We start from the raw sequence: 20,046 nt of genomic DNA, 5'->3' as shown, positions 1-20,046 counted from the left end.
GGAAGGGTTGGCTGTGGCATTGAGGGAAGGGTTGGCTGTAGCATTGAGGGAATGGTTGGCTGTAGCATTGAGGGAAGGGTTGGGAATTGAGGGAATGGTTGGCTGTAGCAATGAAGGAAAGGTTCCTTTAGCATTGAGGGAAGGGTTGGCTGTAGCATTGAGGGAAGGGTTGGCTGTAGCATTGAGGGAATGGTTGGCTGTAGCATTGAGGGAATGGTTGGCTAGCAATAGGTTCCTTTAGCATTGAAGGAAGGGTTGGCTGTGGCATTGAGGAATGGTTGGCTGTAGCATTGAGGGAATGGTTGGCTGTAAGCAATGAAGGAAGGGTTCCTTTAGCATTGAGGGAATGGTTGGCTTTAGCAATGAAGGAAAGGTTCCTTTAGCATTTACATTTACATTTAAGTCATTTAGCAGATGCTCTTATCCAGAGCATTGAGGGAAGGGTTGGCTGTGGCATTGAGGGAAGGGTTGGCTGTAGCAATGAAGGAAGGGTTCCTTTAGCATTGAGGGAAGGGTTGGCTGTAGCATTGAGGGAAGGGTTGGCTGTAGCATTGAGGGAATGGTTGGCTGTAGCATTGAGGGAAGGGTTGGCTGTAGCAGTGAAGGAAGGGTTGGCTGTAGCATTGAGGGAAGGGTTGGCTGTAGCATTGAGGGAAGGGTTGGCTGTAGCATTGAGGGAAGGGTTGGCTGTAGCAGTGAAGGAAGGGTTGGCTGTAGCATTGAGGGAAGGGTTGGCTGTAGCATTGAGGGAAGGGTTGGCTGTAGCAGTGAAGGAAGGGTTGGCTGTAGCATTGATGGAAGGGTTGGCTGTAGCATTGAAGGAGGGGTTAAATTCAGTTAAAATATATCAGGCAGTTTTTGGTTTTATGATAAGGGTGGACATGAAAATGAAATATCTTTGTGAACATGTCATAGTTAACGTGTTTTAATATAACGTACAACACTAAATCAGAGCAAGTTATGTTTTTAAAGGATTTTGTGACATATTGCGTGGCCAGATCCCAGAGGGTGAATGACCCCCTACATGGGTTAATGTCCTTTGGGATATAACTAATGTGATGTCAACATGAGCCACACAGATGTCTCTTCTCTCTAACTCTGTGAACCTTCAGATGGACTTCCAACACACTGTGTGATTGGCTGGCCCGTCTCCTCTTCTTTAGGCCCTTGGCCAATAAGCTGTCTCTATATAGCATTACATTCTTGTAGGCGACAGCAGAACTTGAGGACAGACTTTTTCACAGAGTGATTCTACAGACAAACTAATAGTGTTAGGCTTAGAGAATGTGTAAAGGGTTTGCAGTCTTACAGCAAACATGTATTGAGAGGTGAGTACAGTTCTATATGAGCATTCTGTCCAAATATTATATATTCTGAATGAATGTTCACCTTGTAGGCTATGTAAATACATACTCCATCTCTTTCCGATACAACAGTTTAATCTTAGGGCTCTGTTTGATTGATGATTTGTTACTTCTATGTAGGTTTTTGCCTCTCTGCAGTGCGTTTGCTTTACATGGTGCTCTATCAGGGTCTTTAAAAACCATGCCAACAGTTTAACACTTAAACCCTGTTTAGTTGTTTAACTGTTCTTTTACACTTTAACACTTGTTGTTTAACACTTGTTGCTTAACACTTGTTGCTTAACACTTGTTCTCCTGACTCCTAATGTTTTGTCTGTAAATGTACAGTATGTGTGTTCTTTTCAAATGTTCCCTATTCACTTTTTACAATTAAAAGAAATGTTGAGAATCTACTTACTAAGACTGATCTGAGTGATTCTGATTCAAAACGTCAGACAATAAATGAATCTTTGAGTGGATGGTATGCCAGATTGTCACATTCTCCGTCTTCTTCTAGGGCGAAACATATCAAGGTGAAGTTTGGTACCCTGCTCCAGAGGCCTGGCCATGAACACACTGAGAACGTCATCCCCTTTCAGAAAAAACCTGAGAACGTAATCCCCTTTCAGAAGAAACCTGAGAACGCCATCCCTCTTCCACAGAAACCTGAGAGATGTCTGGAGACGCCTCTGAAGTATGACAGGTAATGGAAAAGCGTTCAGAATAAGTCATTGGCCGTGTCCCAAATCTGTCTTGCCTATATTTCTTACATACAGTGGACTAATTGTACTGCATACATATAAACATTAGGTTGTTATTTTACCTGATCGCTGTGGTCAGCATTTAACTGCACACTTTTGTCCACTCTAAAATAATTCCAAACAGTGCACTGTGCACCCGCCATTTCAGCCAGTCATCTCTGCCTTATGCAAAATGTCACTGTTAAAAATTGAACCACACCGCATTCTGGAGCAACACACACAACAAGTCTATTCGCTATTTTTTCATGCCTCTGAAAAACAGAAATGATAAATGGTGTGATTACTTATTTTTTTGCAATAATTGTAATTATTCTGATAGGCTCATGTTTTACCGGTGTGCCGTACCGGTGTGCCGTTTTACCGGTGTGCCGTACCGGTGTGCCGTTTTACCGGTGTGCCGTTTTACCGGTGTGCCGTTTTACCGGTGTGCCGTACCGGTGTGCCGTTTTACCGGTGTGCCGTACCCCCACTATTAATTTTTCTGGGACTCCGTACCAGCTAACTTTGACCCCTGGTCACAATGATCAAATGTAAACACAACTGGAGACACCTCCTCATATTTGGAGGTGACAGGACGACAGCTTTACGATAGCTAGCGAAGGAGTGTAGAAAACTTTGGTAACTAATTGTAAATAACTTTAGGTGGCTAGCTAAGCATCTTTTGCCTGTCTACCCATCCGCATCCCTCTGGCCAAACGTCATGCCCACTAACTTCTCTTCTCCACAATGATGTATGGAGCGATCGATAGAGCAGTGAAATTCAATTCAGGATGAGACGTCTGGGAAAAGTATTTTGGCTGTGGAGCAAAGCAATTCACTGACTTACAATTAGTTAGCAACCGCACCACTCTTTGATAGCAAATGCGACCCAAAACAGCAAGGTGTTTCCAGAAATGTTTACTTTTTGATGTTCTTTGACATCTTCACTTTCCAGAGTGTTATTCTGATATTGAAGCTTAAAATGTTTTTGCCAACATGATGTGTATACAGTATATATATACAAAAGTATGTGGACACCCCTTCAAATGATTGAATTTGGCTATTTCAGCCACACTCGTTGCTGACAGGTGTATAAAATTAAGATATAAAACAGCCATGCAATCTCCATAGACAGACATTAGCAGTAGACTTTCAACGTTGCACCTTCATAGGATGCCAACTTTTCAAGTCAATTTGTCAAATGTCTGCCCTGCTACAGCTGCCCCGGTCAACTGTAAGTGCTGTTATTGTGAAGTGGAAACGTCTAGATGCAACAATGGCTCAGTTGCCAAGTGGTAAGCCACACAAGCACACAAAACGGCACCACAGAGTGCTGAAGAGCACAGCGCATAAAAATTGTCTGTCCTCAGTTGCAGCACTCATTATCGGGTTCCAAACTGCCTTTGGAACCAACGTCAGCACAAGAACTGTTCGTCGGGAGCAAATAGTTCTTGTTCGCTCCCAATGAACAGCTTGCCGCCCATGGACTCTGGAGCGTAGTGCCAACTGTAAAATTTGGTGGAGGAGGAATAATGGTCTGGGGCTGTTTTTCATGTTTCCGGCTTGTTGGAAAGGTGGCATCCTATGACGGTGCCACGCTGAAAGTCACTCAACTCTTCTGTATGGCCATTCTACGGCCAATGTTTGTCTATGGAGATTGCATGGCGGTCTCCTCGATTTTATACACCTGTCACCAATGGGTGTGGCTGAAATAGCCGAATCCACTCATTTGAAAGAGTGTCCACATACTGCTGTATATATTTTGGTGGGCAAGGGTGTTGAACACCCTAGAAACAAATATGTTTTGCCTAGAGAGTTCAGTTGTTATTCTAAAAGTTCAAATGTTGATTGATATTGATAGTCATTCAGAAATAGCACACTTCATTTTGATATACATTACTTTGTAAATTGTACACAGTCTCTTTGGGAACATCAGTCATGTAGAGTTACAACTTGAGAAGAGAGCAATTAAGAATGCTATGATCAAAAAGTACTAAAACGTATATTTTGTATTGAACCAAGCCTTCAAGTTTTCCTGAGTCATTTCAAAGGTGCAACACAAAATGTCTTTTTCCGGCTGGTTTAAAACAAGTCACAACGGTTTGAAACAAGTCACAACGGTTTGAAACAAGTCACAACGGTTTGAAACAAGTCACAACGGTTTGAAACAAGTCACAACGGTTTGAAACAAGTCAGGTTTGAAACAAGTCACAATGGGAACAGAGAATCTAGGAGAGAATGTTGCAGCGGGAAGAAAAGACAACAATCGTGGGAGAAAGAGACGCTAACTAGCTAGCTAGCATCTTCTCTGGTCTGTGGAAATGTGCATGAAGGCGAGAGAAACTCAATCAACTACCTTCATATGGAAAGAATCAACAATGGTGTTGAATAGCACAGGCTTACGCTACACAAAACAAGTCCGAACAAGACTGCAGCACGCAAGGTCTTCGATGATTTCCTTCTACACTTCGGCCACCCACCCGATATCATCATGAGGGAGTTTGAGAAATGAACTATTCAGAAGAATGCAACAGTGGGATACCTTCACTGAAGAACAACCTCATATCATCCACAGTCAAATCTCAGCGGATACCTTCACTGAAGAACAACCTCATTATCATCCACAGTCAAATCTCAGCTTCACTAGAACACTCTTATTAAAGGACACTGGAAGAAACGCAGAAACTGAACTGGAAGGATTACCTCAACACGGTTCATGCCTACATTTCAACAAGTCTTTCTCACTTGTTCCTTCTCTTAGGATGTGAACTGGACAATCAATCTGGTGTACCTGAGAGACGAAGAAGGAAATACACAGTCTCGCGTGATGTGCAGAGTAATGGAAGACACATCAATGCGAGAAGCGTATGACATCATGACAATCTCATGGAGAAAATACACAAAACACAACAAATCTTAAAGAGGGAGGAAGAAGAAAACATCAGTGGGACATAAACAGCCGAAGACTCATCCCATAGATACTCAGAATGGGGCGCAGTACCGCCTGTTGATTCCAAGATGAGAGTGAGGCAAATGTCTTCCAACCTGCAGTAAGAGAGCATCTCGAAGAAGCAGCAGCTGGAGGCAAAGCCGAGGCACCAGAGTAAACTCAAAATGGAAGTCATGGAACTGAAGAGGAACCTGAACAAGACCCAGAAAGGGTCCATAAGTAGGATGAAGGTCAAGCTGAAGATATAGAATGAGAGGATGATCAAGATCACCAGGAAACCAGAACAGGTGTCATGTAGCTTGTGGAACAAGCATTGTCTGTTCAAATGCAGGGGGGGAAACTTGATTATCAGAAAAATACAAGAAGTCAAGAAGAACAAGTTCACCGTGAAGTTCAAGAAGAAAAATTGTTATTACTTCAAATCAAATTTGATTAGTCACATGTGCCGAATACAACAGGTGTAGACAGTGAAATGCTTACTTATGAGCCCCTAACCAACAATGCAGTTTAAAACATATATGAGTAAGAATAAGTAATACAAGTAGCAAGTAATTAAAGAGCAGCTGCTATTGTTATTTTACAAGACTATACACAGGGAGGGTACCGGTACAGAGTCAATGTGCGGGGGAGCCGGTTAGTTGAGGCAATATGTACATGTAGGTAGAGTTTTTAGAGTGACTATGCATAGATGATAAAAACAGAGAGTAGCAGCGGTGTAAAGGGGGGGATGAATGAAAATAGTCTGGGTAGCCATTTGATTAGATGTTCAGGAGTCTTATGGCTGGATCCTGGATGTCAGGAAGTTTGGCCGTACGCACTACCCTCTGCAGTGTCTTGCGATTGGAGGCCGAGCAGTTGCCATACCAGGTAGAGATGCAACAAGTCAGGTGTCTTGGTGTGCTTGGACCATGTTAGTTTGTTGGTGATATGGACACCAAGGAACTTGAAGCTCTCAACCTGCTCCACTACAGCCCCGTCGATGAGAATGGGGACCTCTTTTTCCTGTATTCCACAATCATCTCCTTTGTCTTGATCATATTGAGGGAGAGGTTGTTGTCCTGGCACCACACGGCCAGGTCTCTGACCTCCTCTCTATAGGCTGTCACGTCGTTGATTAGGCCTACCACTGTTGTGTCATCGGCAAACTTAATGATGGTGTCGGGGTCGTGCCTGGCTGTGCAGTCATGAGTGAACAGGGAGTACAGGAAGGGACTGCACATGCACCCCTGAGGGGCCCCTGTGTTGAGGATCAGTTTGGCAGATGTGTTGTTACCTACCTTTACCACCTGGGGGTGGCCCGTCAGGAAGTCCAGGATCCATTTTCAAAGGGAGCCGTTTAGTCCCAGGGTCCTTAGCTTATTGGTGAGCTTTGAGGGGACTATGGTGTTGAACGCTGAGCTGTAGTCAATGAATAGCATTCTCACATAGGTGTTCCTTTTGTCCAAGTTGGAAAGGGCACTGTGGAGTGCAATATAGATTGCATCATCTGTGGATCTGTTGGGGTGGTTCTAGGGTTTCTAGGATAAGGTGTTGATGTGAGCCATGACCAGCCTTTCAAAGCACTTCATGGCTACAGACGTGAATGCTATGGTCGGTAGTCATTTAGGCAGGTTACCTTAGTGTTCTTGGGCACAGGGACTATGGTGGTCTGCTTAAAACAGGTTGGTATTACAGACTCAGACAGGGAGAGGATGAAAATGTCAGTGAGGACACTTGCCAGTTGGTCAGCGCATGCACACAGTACATTTCCTCGTAATCTGTCTGGCCCTGCAGCCTTGTGAATGTTAACCTGTTTAAAAGTCTTACATCGGCTGCGGATAGCGTGATCACACAGTCTTCCGGAACAGTTAGTGTTCTCATGCATGTATCAGTGTTATTTGCCTCGAAGCGAGCATAGAAGTAGTTTAGCTAGTTTGGTAGGCTCGTGTCACTGGGCAGCTCTCGGGTGTGCTTCCCTTTGTAGTCTGTAATGGTTTGGTATTTACGCTTTGCCTGTTTGATGGTTCGTCAGAGGGTATAGTGGGATTTCTTATAAGCTTCCGGGTTAGAGTCGAGCTCCTTGAAAGCGGCAGCTCTAGCCTTTAGCTCAGTGCGGATGTTGCCTGTAATCCATGGCTTCTGGTTTGGGTATGTACGTACAGTCACTGTGGGGACGACGTCATCGATGCACTTATTGTGTGCAATATGTGATGTGGTGTCCTCCTCAATGCCACCGGAAGAGTCCTGGAACAAATTCCAGTCTGTGCAAAACAGTCCTGCACGTAGCATCTGCTTAGGAGGGTATAATTATGGTCCGATTTGCCAAATGGCAATTGTACATCTTCATGGTGATAGTAATACTGTTACGTTTGCAAAGATTGGTAAATTCTGAGTCGGACTAAAGAGATGCACTTTGAGCGCACATCAGTGGAGATTGTAACTGTAACAGAATACTATGTTTGCTATAGAACTCTTCTGTAATTGTTATTGCAATTCATGGCATTAAGATCTAATCCGCATTTTGGGAAACAGCGCCTGTTCGCCCTGTTCGCCCTGTTCTCCCTGTTCGCCCTGTTCTCCCTGTTCTCCCTGTTCTCCCTGTTCGCCCTGTTCTCCCTGTTCTCCCTGTTCTCCCTGTTCACCCTGTTCACCCTGTTCTCCTGTTCGCCCTGTTCGCCCTGTTCTCCCTGTTCGCCCTGTTCGCCCTGTTCTCCCTGTTCGCCCTGTTCTCCCTGTTCTCCCTGTTCTCCCTGTTCGCCCTGTTCGCCCTGTTCGCCCTGTTCTCCCTGTTTGCCCTGTTCTCCCTGTTCGCCGCAGCGCCTGTTCCCCTGTTCTCCCTGTTCGCCCTGTTCTCCCTGTTCACCCCAGCGCCTGTTCACCCCAGCGTCTGTTCACCCCAGCGCCTGTTCACCCTGTTCACCCCAGCGTCTGTTCACCCCAACGCCTGTTCACCCCAGCGCCTGTTCACCCCAGCGCCTGTTCACCCCAGCGTCTGTTCACCCCAGCGTCTGTTCGCCCTGTTCACCCTGTTCTCCCTGTTCACCCTGTTCGCCCTGTTCACCCTGTTCACCCTGTTCACCCCAGCGCCTGTTCACCCCAGCGCCTGTTCACCCCAGCGTCTGTTCACCCCAACGCCTGTTCACCCCAGCGTCTGTTCACCCCAGCGTCTGTTCACCCCAGCGCCTGTTCACCCCAGCGCCTGTTCACCCCAGCGTCTGTTCGCCCTGTTCACCCTGTTCTCCCTGTTCACCCTGTTCGCCCTGTTCACCCTGTTCACCCTGTTCACCCCAGCGTCTGTTCACCCCAGCGCCTGTTCACCCTGTTCGCCCTGTTCACCCTGTTCGCCCTGTTCACCCTGTTCTCCCTGTTCACCCTGTTCGCCCTGTTCACCCTGTTCACCCTGTTCGCCCTGTTCACCCCAGCGCCTGTTCACCCCAGCGTCTGTTCGCCCTGTTCACCCTGTTCGCCCTGTTCGCCCTGTTCACCCTGTTCACCCTGTTCGCCCTGTTCGCCCTGTTCACCCTGTTCGCCCTGTTCACCCTGTTCTCCCTGTTCACCCTGTTCGCCCTGTTCACCCTGTTCTCCCTGTTCACCCTGTTCGCCCTGTTCGCCCTGTTCGCCCTGTTCTCCCTGTTCACCCCAGCGCCTGTTCACCCTGTTCGCCCTGTTCGCCCTGTTCACCCTGTTCACCCTGTTCTCCCTGTTCACCCTGTTCGCCCTGTTCACCCTGTTCACCCTGTTCGCCCTGTTCGCCCTGTTCACCCTGTTCACCCTGTTCTCCCTGTTCACCCTGTTCGCCCTGTTCGCCCTGTTCGCCCTGTTCACCCTGTTCTCCCTGTTCACCCCAGCGCCTGTTCGCCCTGTTCTCCCTGTTCACCCTGTTCGCCCTGTTCGCCCTGTTCGCCCTGTTCACCCTGTTCTCCCTGTTCACCCTGTTCGCCCTGTTCGCCCTGTTCGCCCTGTTCACCCTGTTCTCCCTGTTCACCCTGTTCACCCTGTTCGCCCTGTTCGCCCTGTTCACCCTGTTCTCCCTGTTCACCCCAACGCCTGTTCACCCTGTTCACCCTGTTCGCCCTGTTCGCCCTGTTCTCCCTGTTCACCCCAGCGCCTGTTCACCCTGTTCACCCTGTTCGCCCTGTTCGCCCTGTTCACACTGTTCTCCCTGTTCACCCCAGCGCCTGTTCACCCTGTTCACCCTGTTCACCCTGTTCGCCCTGTTCACCCTGTTCTCCCTGTTCACCCTGTTCGCCCTGTTCTCCCTGTTCACCCCAGCGCCTGTTCACCCTGTTCGCCCTGTTCGCCCTGTTCGCCCCAGCGCCTGTTCACCCTGTTCACCCTGTTCGCCCTGTTCACCCTGTTCTCCCTGTTCGCCCTGTTCACCCTGTTCTCCCTGTTCACCCCAGCGCCTGTTCACCCTGTTCGCCCTGTTTGCCCTGTTCGCCCCAGCGCCTGTTCACCCTGTTCACCCTGTTCGCCCTGTTCACCCTGTTCACCCTGTTCGCCCTGTTCACCCTGTTCTCCCTGTTCACCCTGTTCACCCTGTTCGCCCTGTTCGCCCTGTTCACCCTGTTCTCCCTGTTCACCCTGTTCACCCTGTTCGCCCTGTTCGCCCTGTTCGCCCTGTTCGCCCTGTTCTCCCTGTTCTCCCTGTTCACGCTGTTCTCCCTGTTCACCCTGTTCGCCCTGTTCGCCCTGTTCACCCTGTTCTCCCTGTTCACCCTGTTCACCCTGTTCGCCCTGTTCGCCCTGTTCACCCTGTTCTCCCTGTTCACCCCAGCGCCTGTTCACCCTGTTCACCCTGTTCGCCCTGTTCGCCCTGTTCTCCCTGTTCACCCCAGCGCCTGTTCACCCTGTTCACCCTGTTCGCCCTGTTCACCCTGTTCTCCCTGTGCACCCTGTTCGCCCTGTTCGCCCTGTTCGCCCCAGCGCCTGTTCACCCTGTTCACCCTGTTCGCCCTGTTCGCCCTGTTCACCCTGTTCTCCCTGTTCGCCCTGTTCGCCCTGTTCACCCTGTTCTCCCTGTTCACCCCAGCGCCTGTTCACCCTGTTCACCCTGTTCGCCCTGTTCGCCCTGTTCTCCCTGTTCACCCCAGCGCCTGTTCTCCCTGTTCACCCTGTTCGCCCTGTTCTCCCTGTTCACCCCAGCGCCTGTTCACCCTGTTCGCCCTGTTCTCCCTGTTCACCCCAGCGCCTGTTCACCCTGTTCGCCCTGTTCGCCCTGTTCGCCCCAGCGCCTGTTCACCCTGTTCACCCTGTTCGTCCTGTTCGCCCTGTTCACCCTGTTCGCCCTGTTCGCCCTGTTCACCCTGTTCTCCCTGTTCGCCCCAGCGCCTTTGTTATTGTTTTTGTTTTGTTGATGTAACGGAGGAGAAATGGAAGAGAGGAGTGCGGTAACCATTGTAAAAAAAATCTGCCTTACATATTCTGCTGTTCTATGGCGTGTGATGTCCGAGAGGAAAAATACAGTGTTTGTTGTTTGCAGTCATTTCTTTGATATTGTAATATCGTAAACGGACAAGGCAGTTTCAACAATTATGTGAAATAATTATTATTGTAAAAGCTCAAATGTTGAACTAAATACTTGTCATTATATTTACAAATTCATGTTCTGCAGTGTTATGTTTCTACATTGTGAAAAAGCACATTTTCCATTGTGATACATTACTTTGGAAAATGTAGACTGTCTCTTTAACAACGTATATGACAGAAAAATAAGCTAATAAACAAATACATTTTGCTTTCAACCAAGCCTTAATTTAAGTTGCCAAAGATGAGGATGGACAGGATTTGCCTGTCATTTAAAGGGTGCATTTAAAGGGTGCAACACAAAAGGAGCCGAATTCTTTAGAAATTCAGCTGCTCTGGAAAAGATCTGATGCGATTGGTCAAAAGACCAATTTGTGGAAGAAATATCATAATTGGGCTGCCTATGTAAACGCAGCCATACAGTTCAACATACACGCACCCACACACACCAGCAGCATACCACCCTGCGTCCCACTGCTGACTTGACTCTGAAGTTAATCAGGATCGGTCCTGGTTGGTCTCTGGTTGGTCCCTGGATGGGAGACCAGATGCTGCTGGAAGTGGTGTTGGAGAGCCAGTAGGAGGCACTCTTTCCTCTGGTCTAAATAAAATATCCCAATGCCCCAGGGCAGGGATTGGGGACATTGCCCTGTGTAGGGTGCTGTTTTTTTGGATGGGACGTTAAACAGATGTCCTGACTTTCTGTGGTCACTAAAGATCCCATGGCACTTACCGTAATAGTAAGTGTGTTGACCTGGGGTCCTGGCTAAAGTCCCATTCTGGCACTCATACAATCTATGGCCACTTAGTCATCCCCAGTATCCAATTGGCTGATGCATCCCCCTGTAACTATTCCCCAGATCGTTGCTGTAAATGAGAATGTGTTCTCAGTCAACTTACCTGGTAAAACAAGACATGCAAACATAAAAACACATCTCTATTTTGTGGACATCCTTTACATGATATATTTACTTTATGTTATAATAAAATATGTCTCTTTCAAGACCATCAAGAGCGGAAGCATCGCAGTGGGGGAAGGCCCTGGACAATGTACTGACCAACAACTGTAAGTTTCAGCACTTAAACAAATGGTTAAATATCAGTATTTTGACATATTCTAATGAGACTATGTTGCAGTCAATCATTGACTCTACTTTGGTAAACTTCAAATCAGATAACTTACTGTATTCCTCTTCCTCTCCCTAACAGATGGTCTGGCTACTTTCAGGGGCTTCCTGAGGTCAGAGTTCAGCGAGGAGAACATTGAGTTCTGGGTAGCCTGTGAGGACTACAAGAGGACCAGAGAAACAAGCAAAATGGAAGCCAAGGCTAAGAGGATTTATAAGGAGTTTATACAGACCGGGGCCCATTGGGAGGTTTGTTCTAATTCTCCTTTTTCCAGGGCTGTGTTCGATAGGCACCAAACTGAAGAATAAAGACTGAAGTAGGGAGGGACTATCTGGACTTGTCCAATAAGAAGCGCTCGTTCTAAGTTTTCTGTTGTGTGCCCTAATGAACACAACCCTGCATCTGATTTATTTTTTATTTTTATTTCACCTTTATTTAACCAGGTAGGCAAGTTGAGAACACCTTTATTTAACCAGGTAGTCTAGTTGAGAACACCTTTATTTAACCAGTTAGGCTAGTTGAGAACAAGTTCTCATTTGCAACTGTGACCTGGCCAAGATAAAGCATAGCAGTGTGAACAGACAACACAGAGTTACACATGGAGTAAACAATTAACAAGTCAATAACACAGTAGAAAAAAAGGGGGAGTCTATATACAATGTGTGCAAAATGCATGAGGAGGTAGGCGAATAATTACAATTTTGCAGATTAACACTGGAGTGATAAATGATCAGATGGTCATGTACAGGTAGAGATATTGGTGTGCAAAAGAAACATTGACATAGTTATGAAATGACAATGGGCTTGATGTCAATCCTCGAGTGTAATTCATCAAATTAGATGAGGACTTTAGTTTTGAAACTCTGTTAATATTGTTCACTGAACATGTGCCAGTCTTGTTTGGGTAGGAATGGGCTTTTACTGGGTCGTGTAATGAATAGGACGTGTTTTGGGTAGGAATGGGTTTTTACTGGGTCGTGTAATGAATAGGACGTGTTTTGGGTAGGAATGGGTTTTTACTGGGTCGTGTAATGAATAGGACGTTTGTTTGCTGAGTAAAGAACAGAGACGAAAAGCTTCAAAGCGTCTATTGATGTGCCAGACCAGGGAATTAGTATTTACACACTTTACCTTGGCCCACTGCGTGAGGTTATACGAAGTACAGTGGTCCTAGACTGCACAAACATTACACAAATACTGTGTTTGTTTTTGAGAGGTATTACCATAGTAATCAGTCAATGATAGCCCAATGGTAAGATTAGGTTGTCTACCATATGATGATTGACACGATACCTTACTTTAGTATACATTTTCATGTAATATTCATTACAGTGCAATTTCTTAAACAATTCATGCTATATACTACATCTAGAAAAGGTACATTATCTTTACTGTACTCTGTGGTCAACTTACCTATATTTTGTCACGTCCTTATTGATCTAACATAACGAATACACGTCACATACACCCAGGCTCTGTAACAACAGGATACATTGAAACATGGACCTTCTCATTATAAAGGCACTATCCCTCAAGTCATTCGATTCTAATGCTCAGCTGACTCTCTGCCTCCAACAGGTGAACATTGACCACATCACCAAGGACGTAACAGTAAGGAACTTGGGCCGACTGACTCCTATGACCTTTGACCTAGCCCAGAGACAGGTCTTTGCCCTCATGGAGAAAGATTCATACAGGAGGTTCCTCAAATCCAACCAATACCAGGAGATTATAAAGTAGACATTCAAACACTGATTGGCTAGAGTCGTGTCATCGGACTGATTGGAGGGTTCGTTGGGTAAATGACTGATTGGAGGGTTCGTTGGGTAAATGACTGATTGGAGGGTTCGTTGGGTAAATGACTGATTGGAGGATTCGTTGGGTAAATGACTGATTGGAGGGTTCGTTGGGTAAATGACTGATTGGAGGATTCGTTGGGTAAATGACTGATTGGAGGGTTCGTTGGGTAAATGACTGATTGGAGGGTTCGTTGGGTAAATGACTGATTGGAGGGTTCGTTGGGTAAATGACTGATTGGAGGGTTCGTTGGGTAAATGACTGATTGGAGGGTTCGTTGGGTAAATGACTGATTGGAGGGTTCGTTGGGTAAATGACTGATTTATTGATTGGTCTGTTAGTCATTTTTTGGAATCTGATATTTAGCACATATTTACCTGAACCATTATTCAACTGATACAGTATCTAATAGAAATAAATATTACACACAAAACACTTTTTTTTAAGTCTTAATTTTAGCACTGCAATGTATAAATGAATACTTCAGAAATATGATGAAGAGTGTGTGTGTGTGGTTTGAGGAAGGATGGGGAGACAATGCAGTGACAACACAAGTTAACCACTATTCACATAACTAACTATGCACACCACCAACAGATGATATAGTGAGTACATCAGAGCTTTACCTGACATGCATGACACACCTCTGAAAATAGAAAGTGTTTTCATTCATTCATTCAATTCATTCAATCTGCAATAAAAAAAAAACATGTCAAGCTACGTAACTTTGACCAATCTGTATAATTTATTTCACTGTTGGACATCAGTGTGGTTGCTCTTAAACCTCATGTTCGTAACTCTTATCGTCATGGCTTTGAAAATAGGCCTGGCGTCTCGAATGGGGCTTTCAAGCTGAAGCAAAACTGTTATACTTTGGTTGAATTTAGGTCAGCTAAAGAAAGAGGACTGAGAAAATTGCACCTTGTTCAGCTGCTCTTGCCTGTAATGATAAATAATAAATGAGTACAGTCAGTACCCAGACAGAAAGCATTGCAAAGGAACAACCTTTGTGTCAGATTAGGGATTTGAAGGTGTTTTACAAATGTTATGCTCTTGACCACTTGTTCATGTCACATATGTTTTTGTGTGTGTGTGTGGGGGGGGGGGGGTGACGCTGCACTCTGTTCAGTGAGGTGTATTGATGTTTCTGGCTACTCTCTGTGCCTTGGGTCAATGATTTGTTTCAGACGTCATCCCGACTCAAAATAGTCAAACCTAATTTCCATGAAGATGTGGACATTTTGTCACTACTTATTGTGTCAAACTCTTAAGTGAAATTCAAAAGTGGAACTATAGTCATCAGACCATTCGGTAGAACGACCCATCAAGACAATTTTCTGGTCAATTTGAAATGGTGCATTATGGGTGCACTGTGGGCAATTCCACGGTCACGGAGACTCCGATTTTTCACTTTCAATTGTATGCCAAACTAAAAACCATTGATTTCAAAGTTTAACAAATCATACAACTCTATGCACAATGACTACTTTGAACAATTTACACAGTAAAAAAAAACATACTGGGGAGAGTGTGGTAAATTGAGCAATGGTTTACATTCAGTATCACTCTGTCAAGGGAAATATGGTATCCTTACTAACAAAGATATCTGCATATATTTCAGGATGTTTCGGATCTCTGGAAATAATCAGAATTTATGTAAACATTAAAGTTTTGAAAAATAACTTGTCCAAAAACAAAAAGTGGTACCTTGGCACAATTCACCCCGGATCAAATCCAATTTTAAAGTTCCTCCAAAAGTTCTACAGCTGCACCATCGAGAGCATCTTGACTGGCTGCATCACCGCTGGGTATGGCAACTGCAAGGCACTACAGAGGGTAGTGAGTACGGCCCAGTACATCACTGGGGCCGAGGTCCCTGCCATCCAGGACCTCTATACCAGGCGTTGTCAGTAGCAACACTCAGATTATAGTGATATTATGTCTGATCTCAAAAAACAAAGTCAAGTATATACAGTGCCTTGTGAAATTTTTCAGTTTTTGATTTGTTAAAAAAGTTTGAAATATCCAATAAATGTCGTTCCACTTCATGATTGTGTCCCACTTGTTGTTGATTCTTCACAAATAAATACAGTTTTATATCTTTATGTTTGAAGCCTGAAATGTGGCAAAAGGTCGCAAAGTTCAAGGGGGCCGAATACTTTCGCAAGGCACTGTATATATATATATATATATGTATATATATATATATATATATATAGGTGTAATCTAGAGCCAAACCTGTTGATTTTTAATCTTAGACTATCCTGTTATTGAATTATGCAAGAGAACGTGACACAGTAATTAATGAGTCAGTCTAGACAGTGCAGGTGAGTGCAGGTAGGCCGAGACAGAGGAAGTTTTTGGTTCACCCCTGTGTTTATGCAAATAAGTATGTATTTATGCAAAGTAGGCACGTAATTCTCTTTATTTTAACACAAAATATTTACAAAATATCTGATACATTTGAGTGCATTCTAAGATTAAAAATAAATAAATAAATAAATAGAATGCTGGAATTTCCACCAAAATCCCTGACCTCCATTAAATGTCAGTGCCAGTAAAATGTTTAATGTGCTATAATCCAGTCAATAGTTTAAGGATTAAAAACATTCCAAATGTTTGGGTTAACTTCTCCATTGGCCAACTGTTACATTTATTAGAATAGTTTTTCAAACCTTTTATCAATTTTGATGACACTTGCTAATGTCAGAGGAAGGCCCCAAACATTTTCAATTACTCGAGCCACCTAAGCCATAGACTGTTCTCTCTGCTACCGCACGGCAAGTGGTACCAGAGCGCCAAGTCTGGAACCAATAGGACCCTGAACAGCTTCTACCTCCAAGACATCTGCTAAATAGCTAATCAAACGGCTACCCGGACTCTCTTGTAGACACTGGAATCTTCACACACACTGGACTCTTCACACACACACACACTGGACTCTTCACACACACACACACACACTGGACTCTTCACACACACACACTGGACTCTTCACACACACACTGGACTCTTCACACACACACACTGGACTCTTCACACACTCTTTCACTGACTTTTACCTAGTCACTTTACCCCTACTATTACAGTGACACCTTTACTTTTTCCACATTTTGTTACGTTACAGCCTTCTTCTAAAATGTATTCAATAGTTTTGGCCCTCAATCTACACACAATACCCCAACATGACAAAGCAAAAACAAAGTTTTTAGAAATGTTGTAATCTAACAAAATGTGGAAAAGGTGAATGGGTCTGAATACTTTAGTGGATGCTCTGTACATAGCTACCTCAATGACCTCGTACCCCTGCAGCTCTGTACATAGCTACCTCAATGACCTCGTACCCCTGCAGCTCTGTACATAGCTACCTCAATGACCTCGTACCCCTGCAGCTCTGTACATAGCTACCTCAATGACCTCGTACCCCTGCAGCTCTGTACATAGCTACCTCAATGACCTCGTACCCCTGCAGCTCAAGTTGACTAAGTTAAGCCGCCTACATATTTCTGTACTGAATTAAATATTACCACTACTTTTTAAAAATCATGTCTATCTTTATTTCTCAAACACAATAGTATTTTAATAATTTAACACAGTCTTAACACCTAACAAACTTTGTACTTTTGTAAACACTTAAAAATAGGGCAGGCCTGTTGTTACCCCATATCCCATAATGCCTTGCATTACGCCAGGGAAGAAATACTTCCAATTGCTCAACTTGACATTGGCTCCAACATTGTCTCAACTTACCCGATGGCCATTGACACTCCTTACCCCAAGGCAAACATTTAAACTATATTAGCCCACACAGCTATAAGTAAAGTATGCACATTCATGCTAGGTTTAGGTCCTAATATTAAAACGTATAGAGACCCCAACCGATGCATTCATTTCACTTGATGAAAATCTGTTTTTGGACCCAACTCCTTCTCAGACTCAATGAAATGATGACCTCTTCCTAAATATTTGGTCAAATGATTAATAATTGTATGTATGGTTTCCGAAAAACAACTTATCCTTTTGGCTCAACTTGACCCACTCTCCCCTACTGAAAAAAACGGTGCAGATGCAAAGTTTGGATCTGTACAGTTCCTGTAAATATGTTTTTGTACAATTTTCTATGGAAATGATTACGAGTAGTCATTGTGCATTAATAAGGTCTATGGTTTGTTAAACTTTGAACATAAATTATTTTTGTTTGTTATACATTTTAAAGTGAAAACTCTTGAATCTGTTACCATGGAATTTCCCCCTATTGAGAGGAATCTGACATTTGTTATAATGTTGTTGAGATTTGTCAGCATGTCTAATACAGAGATCTAGTGCCATCCTCTGGACACTGAGAGAACAGGCCAGTATCAAGCTTGACTCATAAAACAGAATAACATCCAAACATGATGTCATAACTAGAGGGCGGGCCTACTGTAACAATAAGGTTTGCGTCATGAAAATGCCACTCAAATGAAGGGATGGATTGTCATTCACATTCGACTATTTTTTTTCAACTTAAGTATTTCTAATATAAAATATTTTTCCCCCAGGCTTGTCTCTTGTGATGGACATTTCTCCTTGTGGTTACTGAGATATCAGAGATACTTTTGAGGAGATGGGAAACTCCATTTGTATTAATCGTATTAAATGCCCATTGTGTACGTTGCCCTGCGTCGTGGTGCATTCTGGGCGATACTGGGACAAGGAGAGCGCTCCTTCAAGGAGTGAATGGGAGTCAATTGGGCGTTAGCTCAAAAACCCAACATTAGCATGAATTTCATGAACAAGAACTACAACATTACAAATATTTTCAGAGATAATTAACGTGGTGCAAACACAAATCTTCTCATTGTACTTTCAAGAGGTGAGGAGGATTATTTAAGATACTCTTTGAAGAGGTAGAGTGTCCGATGTTCTCGGGGCAACGACTCCGCTGTCCTAAATTCAGGGGGAAGCTGATTCCACCATTGGGGTGCCAGGAGAGAAAAGAGCTTGGACTGGGCTGAGCGGGAGCTGCCTGCCCGTAGGGGTGGGAGGGCCAAGAGACCTGTGGTGGCAGAACAGAGTGCTCGAGTTGAGGTGTAGGGTTTGAGCATAGCCTGAAGGTAGGCACCATGGCCTTGTAGTGGATGCAAGCTTCGACTGGAAGCCAGTGGAGTGTACGGAGAAGTGGGGTGACATGAGAGGACGTAGGAAGGTTGAAAACAAGGCGGGCTGCAGCGTTCTGGATAAGTTGTAGAGGTTTGATGGTACAAGCAGGGAGCTCAGCCAACAGCAAGTTGCAGTAGTCCAGATGGGAGAGGAGAAGTGCCTGGATTAGGACAGGCAGGCCTTCCCCGCCAGAAAAAGCAGTTCCGTCTTGTCGAGATTGAGCTTGAGGTGGTGGGCCGAGATCCAAGTTTAAATATCTGCCAGGCACGCAGAGATGCGTGTCGCCACCTGGGTGTCAGAAGGGTGGAAGGGGAAAAGTAGTTGAGTGTCATCCGCAATGAGAGGAGAGACCATGTGAGGATCTGACTTGGTGTATAGAGAGAAGAGGAGAGGGCCTAGAACCAAGCCCTAGGGGACACAGTTAAATAAAGACTAAGTAAGTAAGACTCCAGTAGTGACAGTATGTGGTGCAGACACAGATCCTCTCCAGGTCACCTGGTAGGAGCGGCCTGCCAGGTTGGATGCAATCCAAGAGTGTGCAGAGCCTGAGACGCCCAGCCCTGAGAGGGTGGAGAGGAGAATCTGATGGAGCCTGAGACACCCAGCCCTGAGAGGGTGGAGAGGAGGATCTGATAGAGCCTGAGACACCCAGCCCTGAGAGGGTGGAGAGGAGGATCTGATGGAGCCTGAGACACCCAGCCCTGAGAGGATGGAGAGGAGGATCTGATAGAGCCTGAGACACCCAGCCCTGAGAGGGTGGTGAGGAGGATCTGATAGAGCCTGAGACACCCAGACCTGAGAGGGTGGAGAGGAGGATCTGATAGAGCCTGAGACGCCCAGCCCTGAGAGGGTGGAGAGGAGGATCTGATAGAGCCTGAGACGCCCAGCCCTGAGAGGGTGGAGAGGAGGATCTGATAGAGCCTGAGACGCCCAGCCCTGAGAGGGTGGAGAGGAGGATCTGATAGAGCCTGAGACGCCCAGACCTGAGAGGGTGGAGAGGAGGATCTGATAGAGCCTGAGACGCCCAGCCCTGAGAGGGTGGAGAGGAGGATCTGATAGAGCCTGAGACGCCCAGCCCTGAGAGGGTGGAGAGGAGGATCTGATAGAGCCTGAGATGCCCAGCCCTGAGAGGGTGGAGAGGAGGATCTGATAGAGCCTGAGACGCCCAGCCCTGAGAGGGTGGAGAGGAGGATCTGATAGAGCCTGAGACGCCCAGCCCTGAGAGGGTGGAGAGGAGGATCTGATAGAGCCTGAGACACCCAGCCCTGAGAGGGTGGAGAGGAGGATCTGATAGAGCCTGAGACACCCAGCCCTGAGAGGGTGGAGAGGAGGATCTGATAGAGCCTGAGACGCCCAGACCTGAGAGGGTGGAGAGGAGGATCTGATAGAGCCTGAGACGCCCAGACCTGAGAGGGTGGAGAGGAGGATCTGATAGAGCCTG

General features: G+C 45.6%; 1 protein-coding gene across 2 annotated transcripts; it reads left to right on the top strand.

The window, feature by feature from the left end:
- The first annotated feature begins 1,166 nt into the window (after nucleotides 1-1,166).
- On the top strand, nucleotides 1,167-13,896 carry LOC118381013 (regulator of G-protein signaling 5-like). Of its 2 annotated transcripts, XM_035767979.2 has the most exons (5): nucleotides 1,167-1,328; nucleotides 1,861-2,046; nucleotides 11,543-11,604; nucleotides 11,748-11,914; nucleotides 13,245-13,896. In XM_035767979.2, the coding sequence occupies exons 1-5, from the start codon at nucleotides 1,285-1,287 to the stop codon at nucleotides 13,404-13,406; spliced, it is 621 nt and encodes a 206-aa protein (XP_035623872.1). In that variant the 5' UTR covers nucleotides 1,167-1,284; the 3' UTR covers nucleotides 13,407-13,896. The 2 variants fall into 2 exon arrangements, with proteins under 2 accessions (XP_035623872.1, XP_035623873.1); XM_035767980.2 differs by lacking the exon at nucleotides 11,543-11,604 and having other exon boundaries at nucleotides 11,767-11,914.
- The last annotated feature ends 6,150 nt before the right edge of the window (nucleotides 13,897-20,046 follow it).

This window comes from Oncorhynchus keta, chromosome 15, assembly GCF_023373465.1.
Source record: "Oncorhynchus keta strain PuntledgeMale-10-30-2019 chromosome 15, Oket_V2, whole genome shotgun sequence".
Taxonomy (NCBI): Eukaryota; Metazoa; Chordata; class Actinopteri; order Salmoniformes; family Salmonidae; genus Oncorhynchus; species Oncorhynchus keta.
The sequence above is the reverse complement of the archived record's forward strand: the minus strand, read 5'-3'. Positions and strand labels throughout refer to the sequence as shown.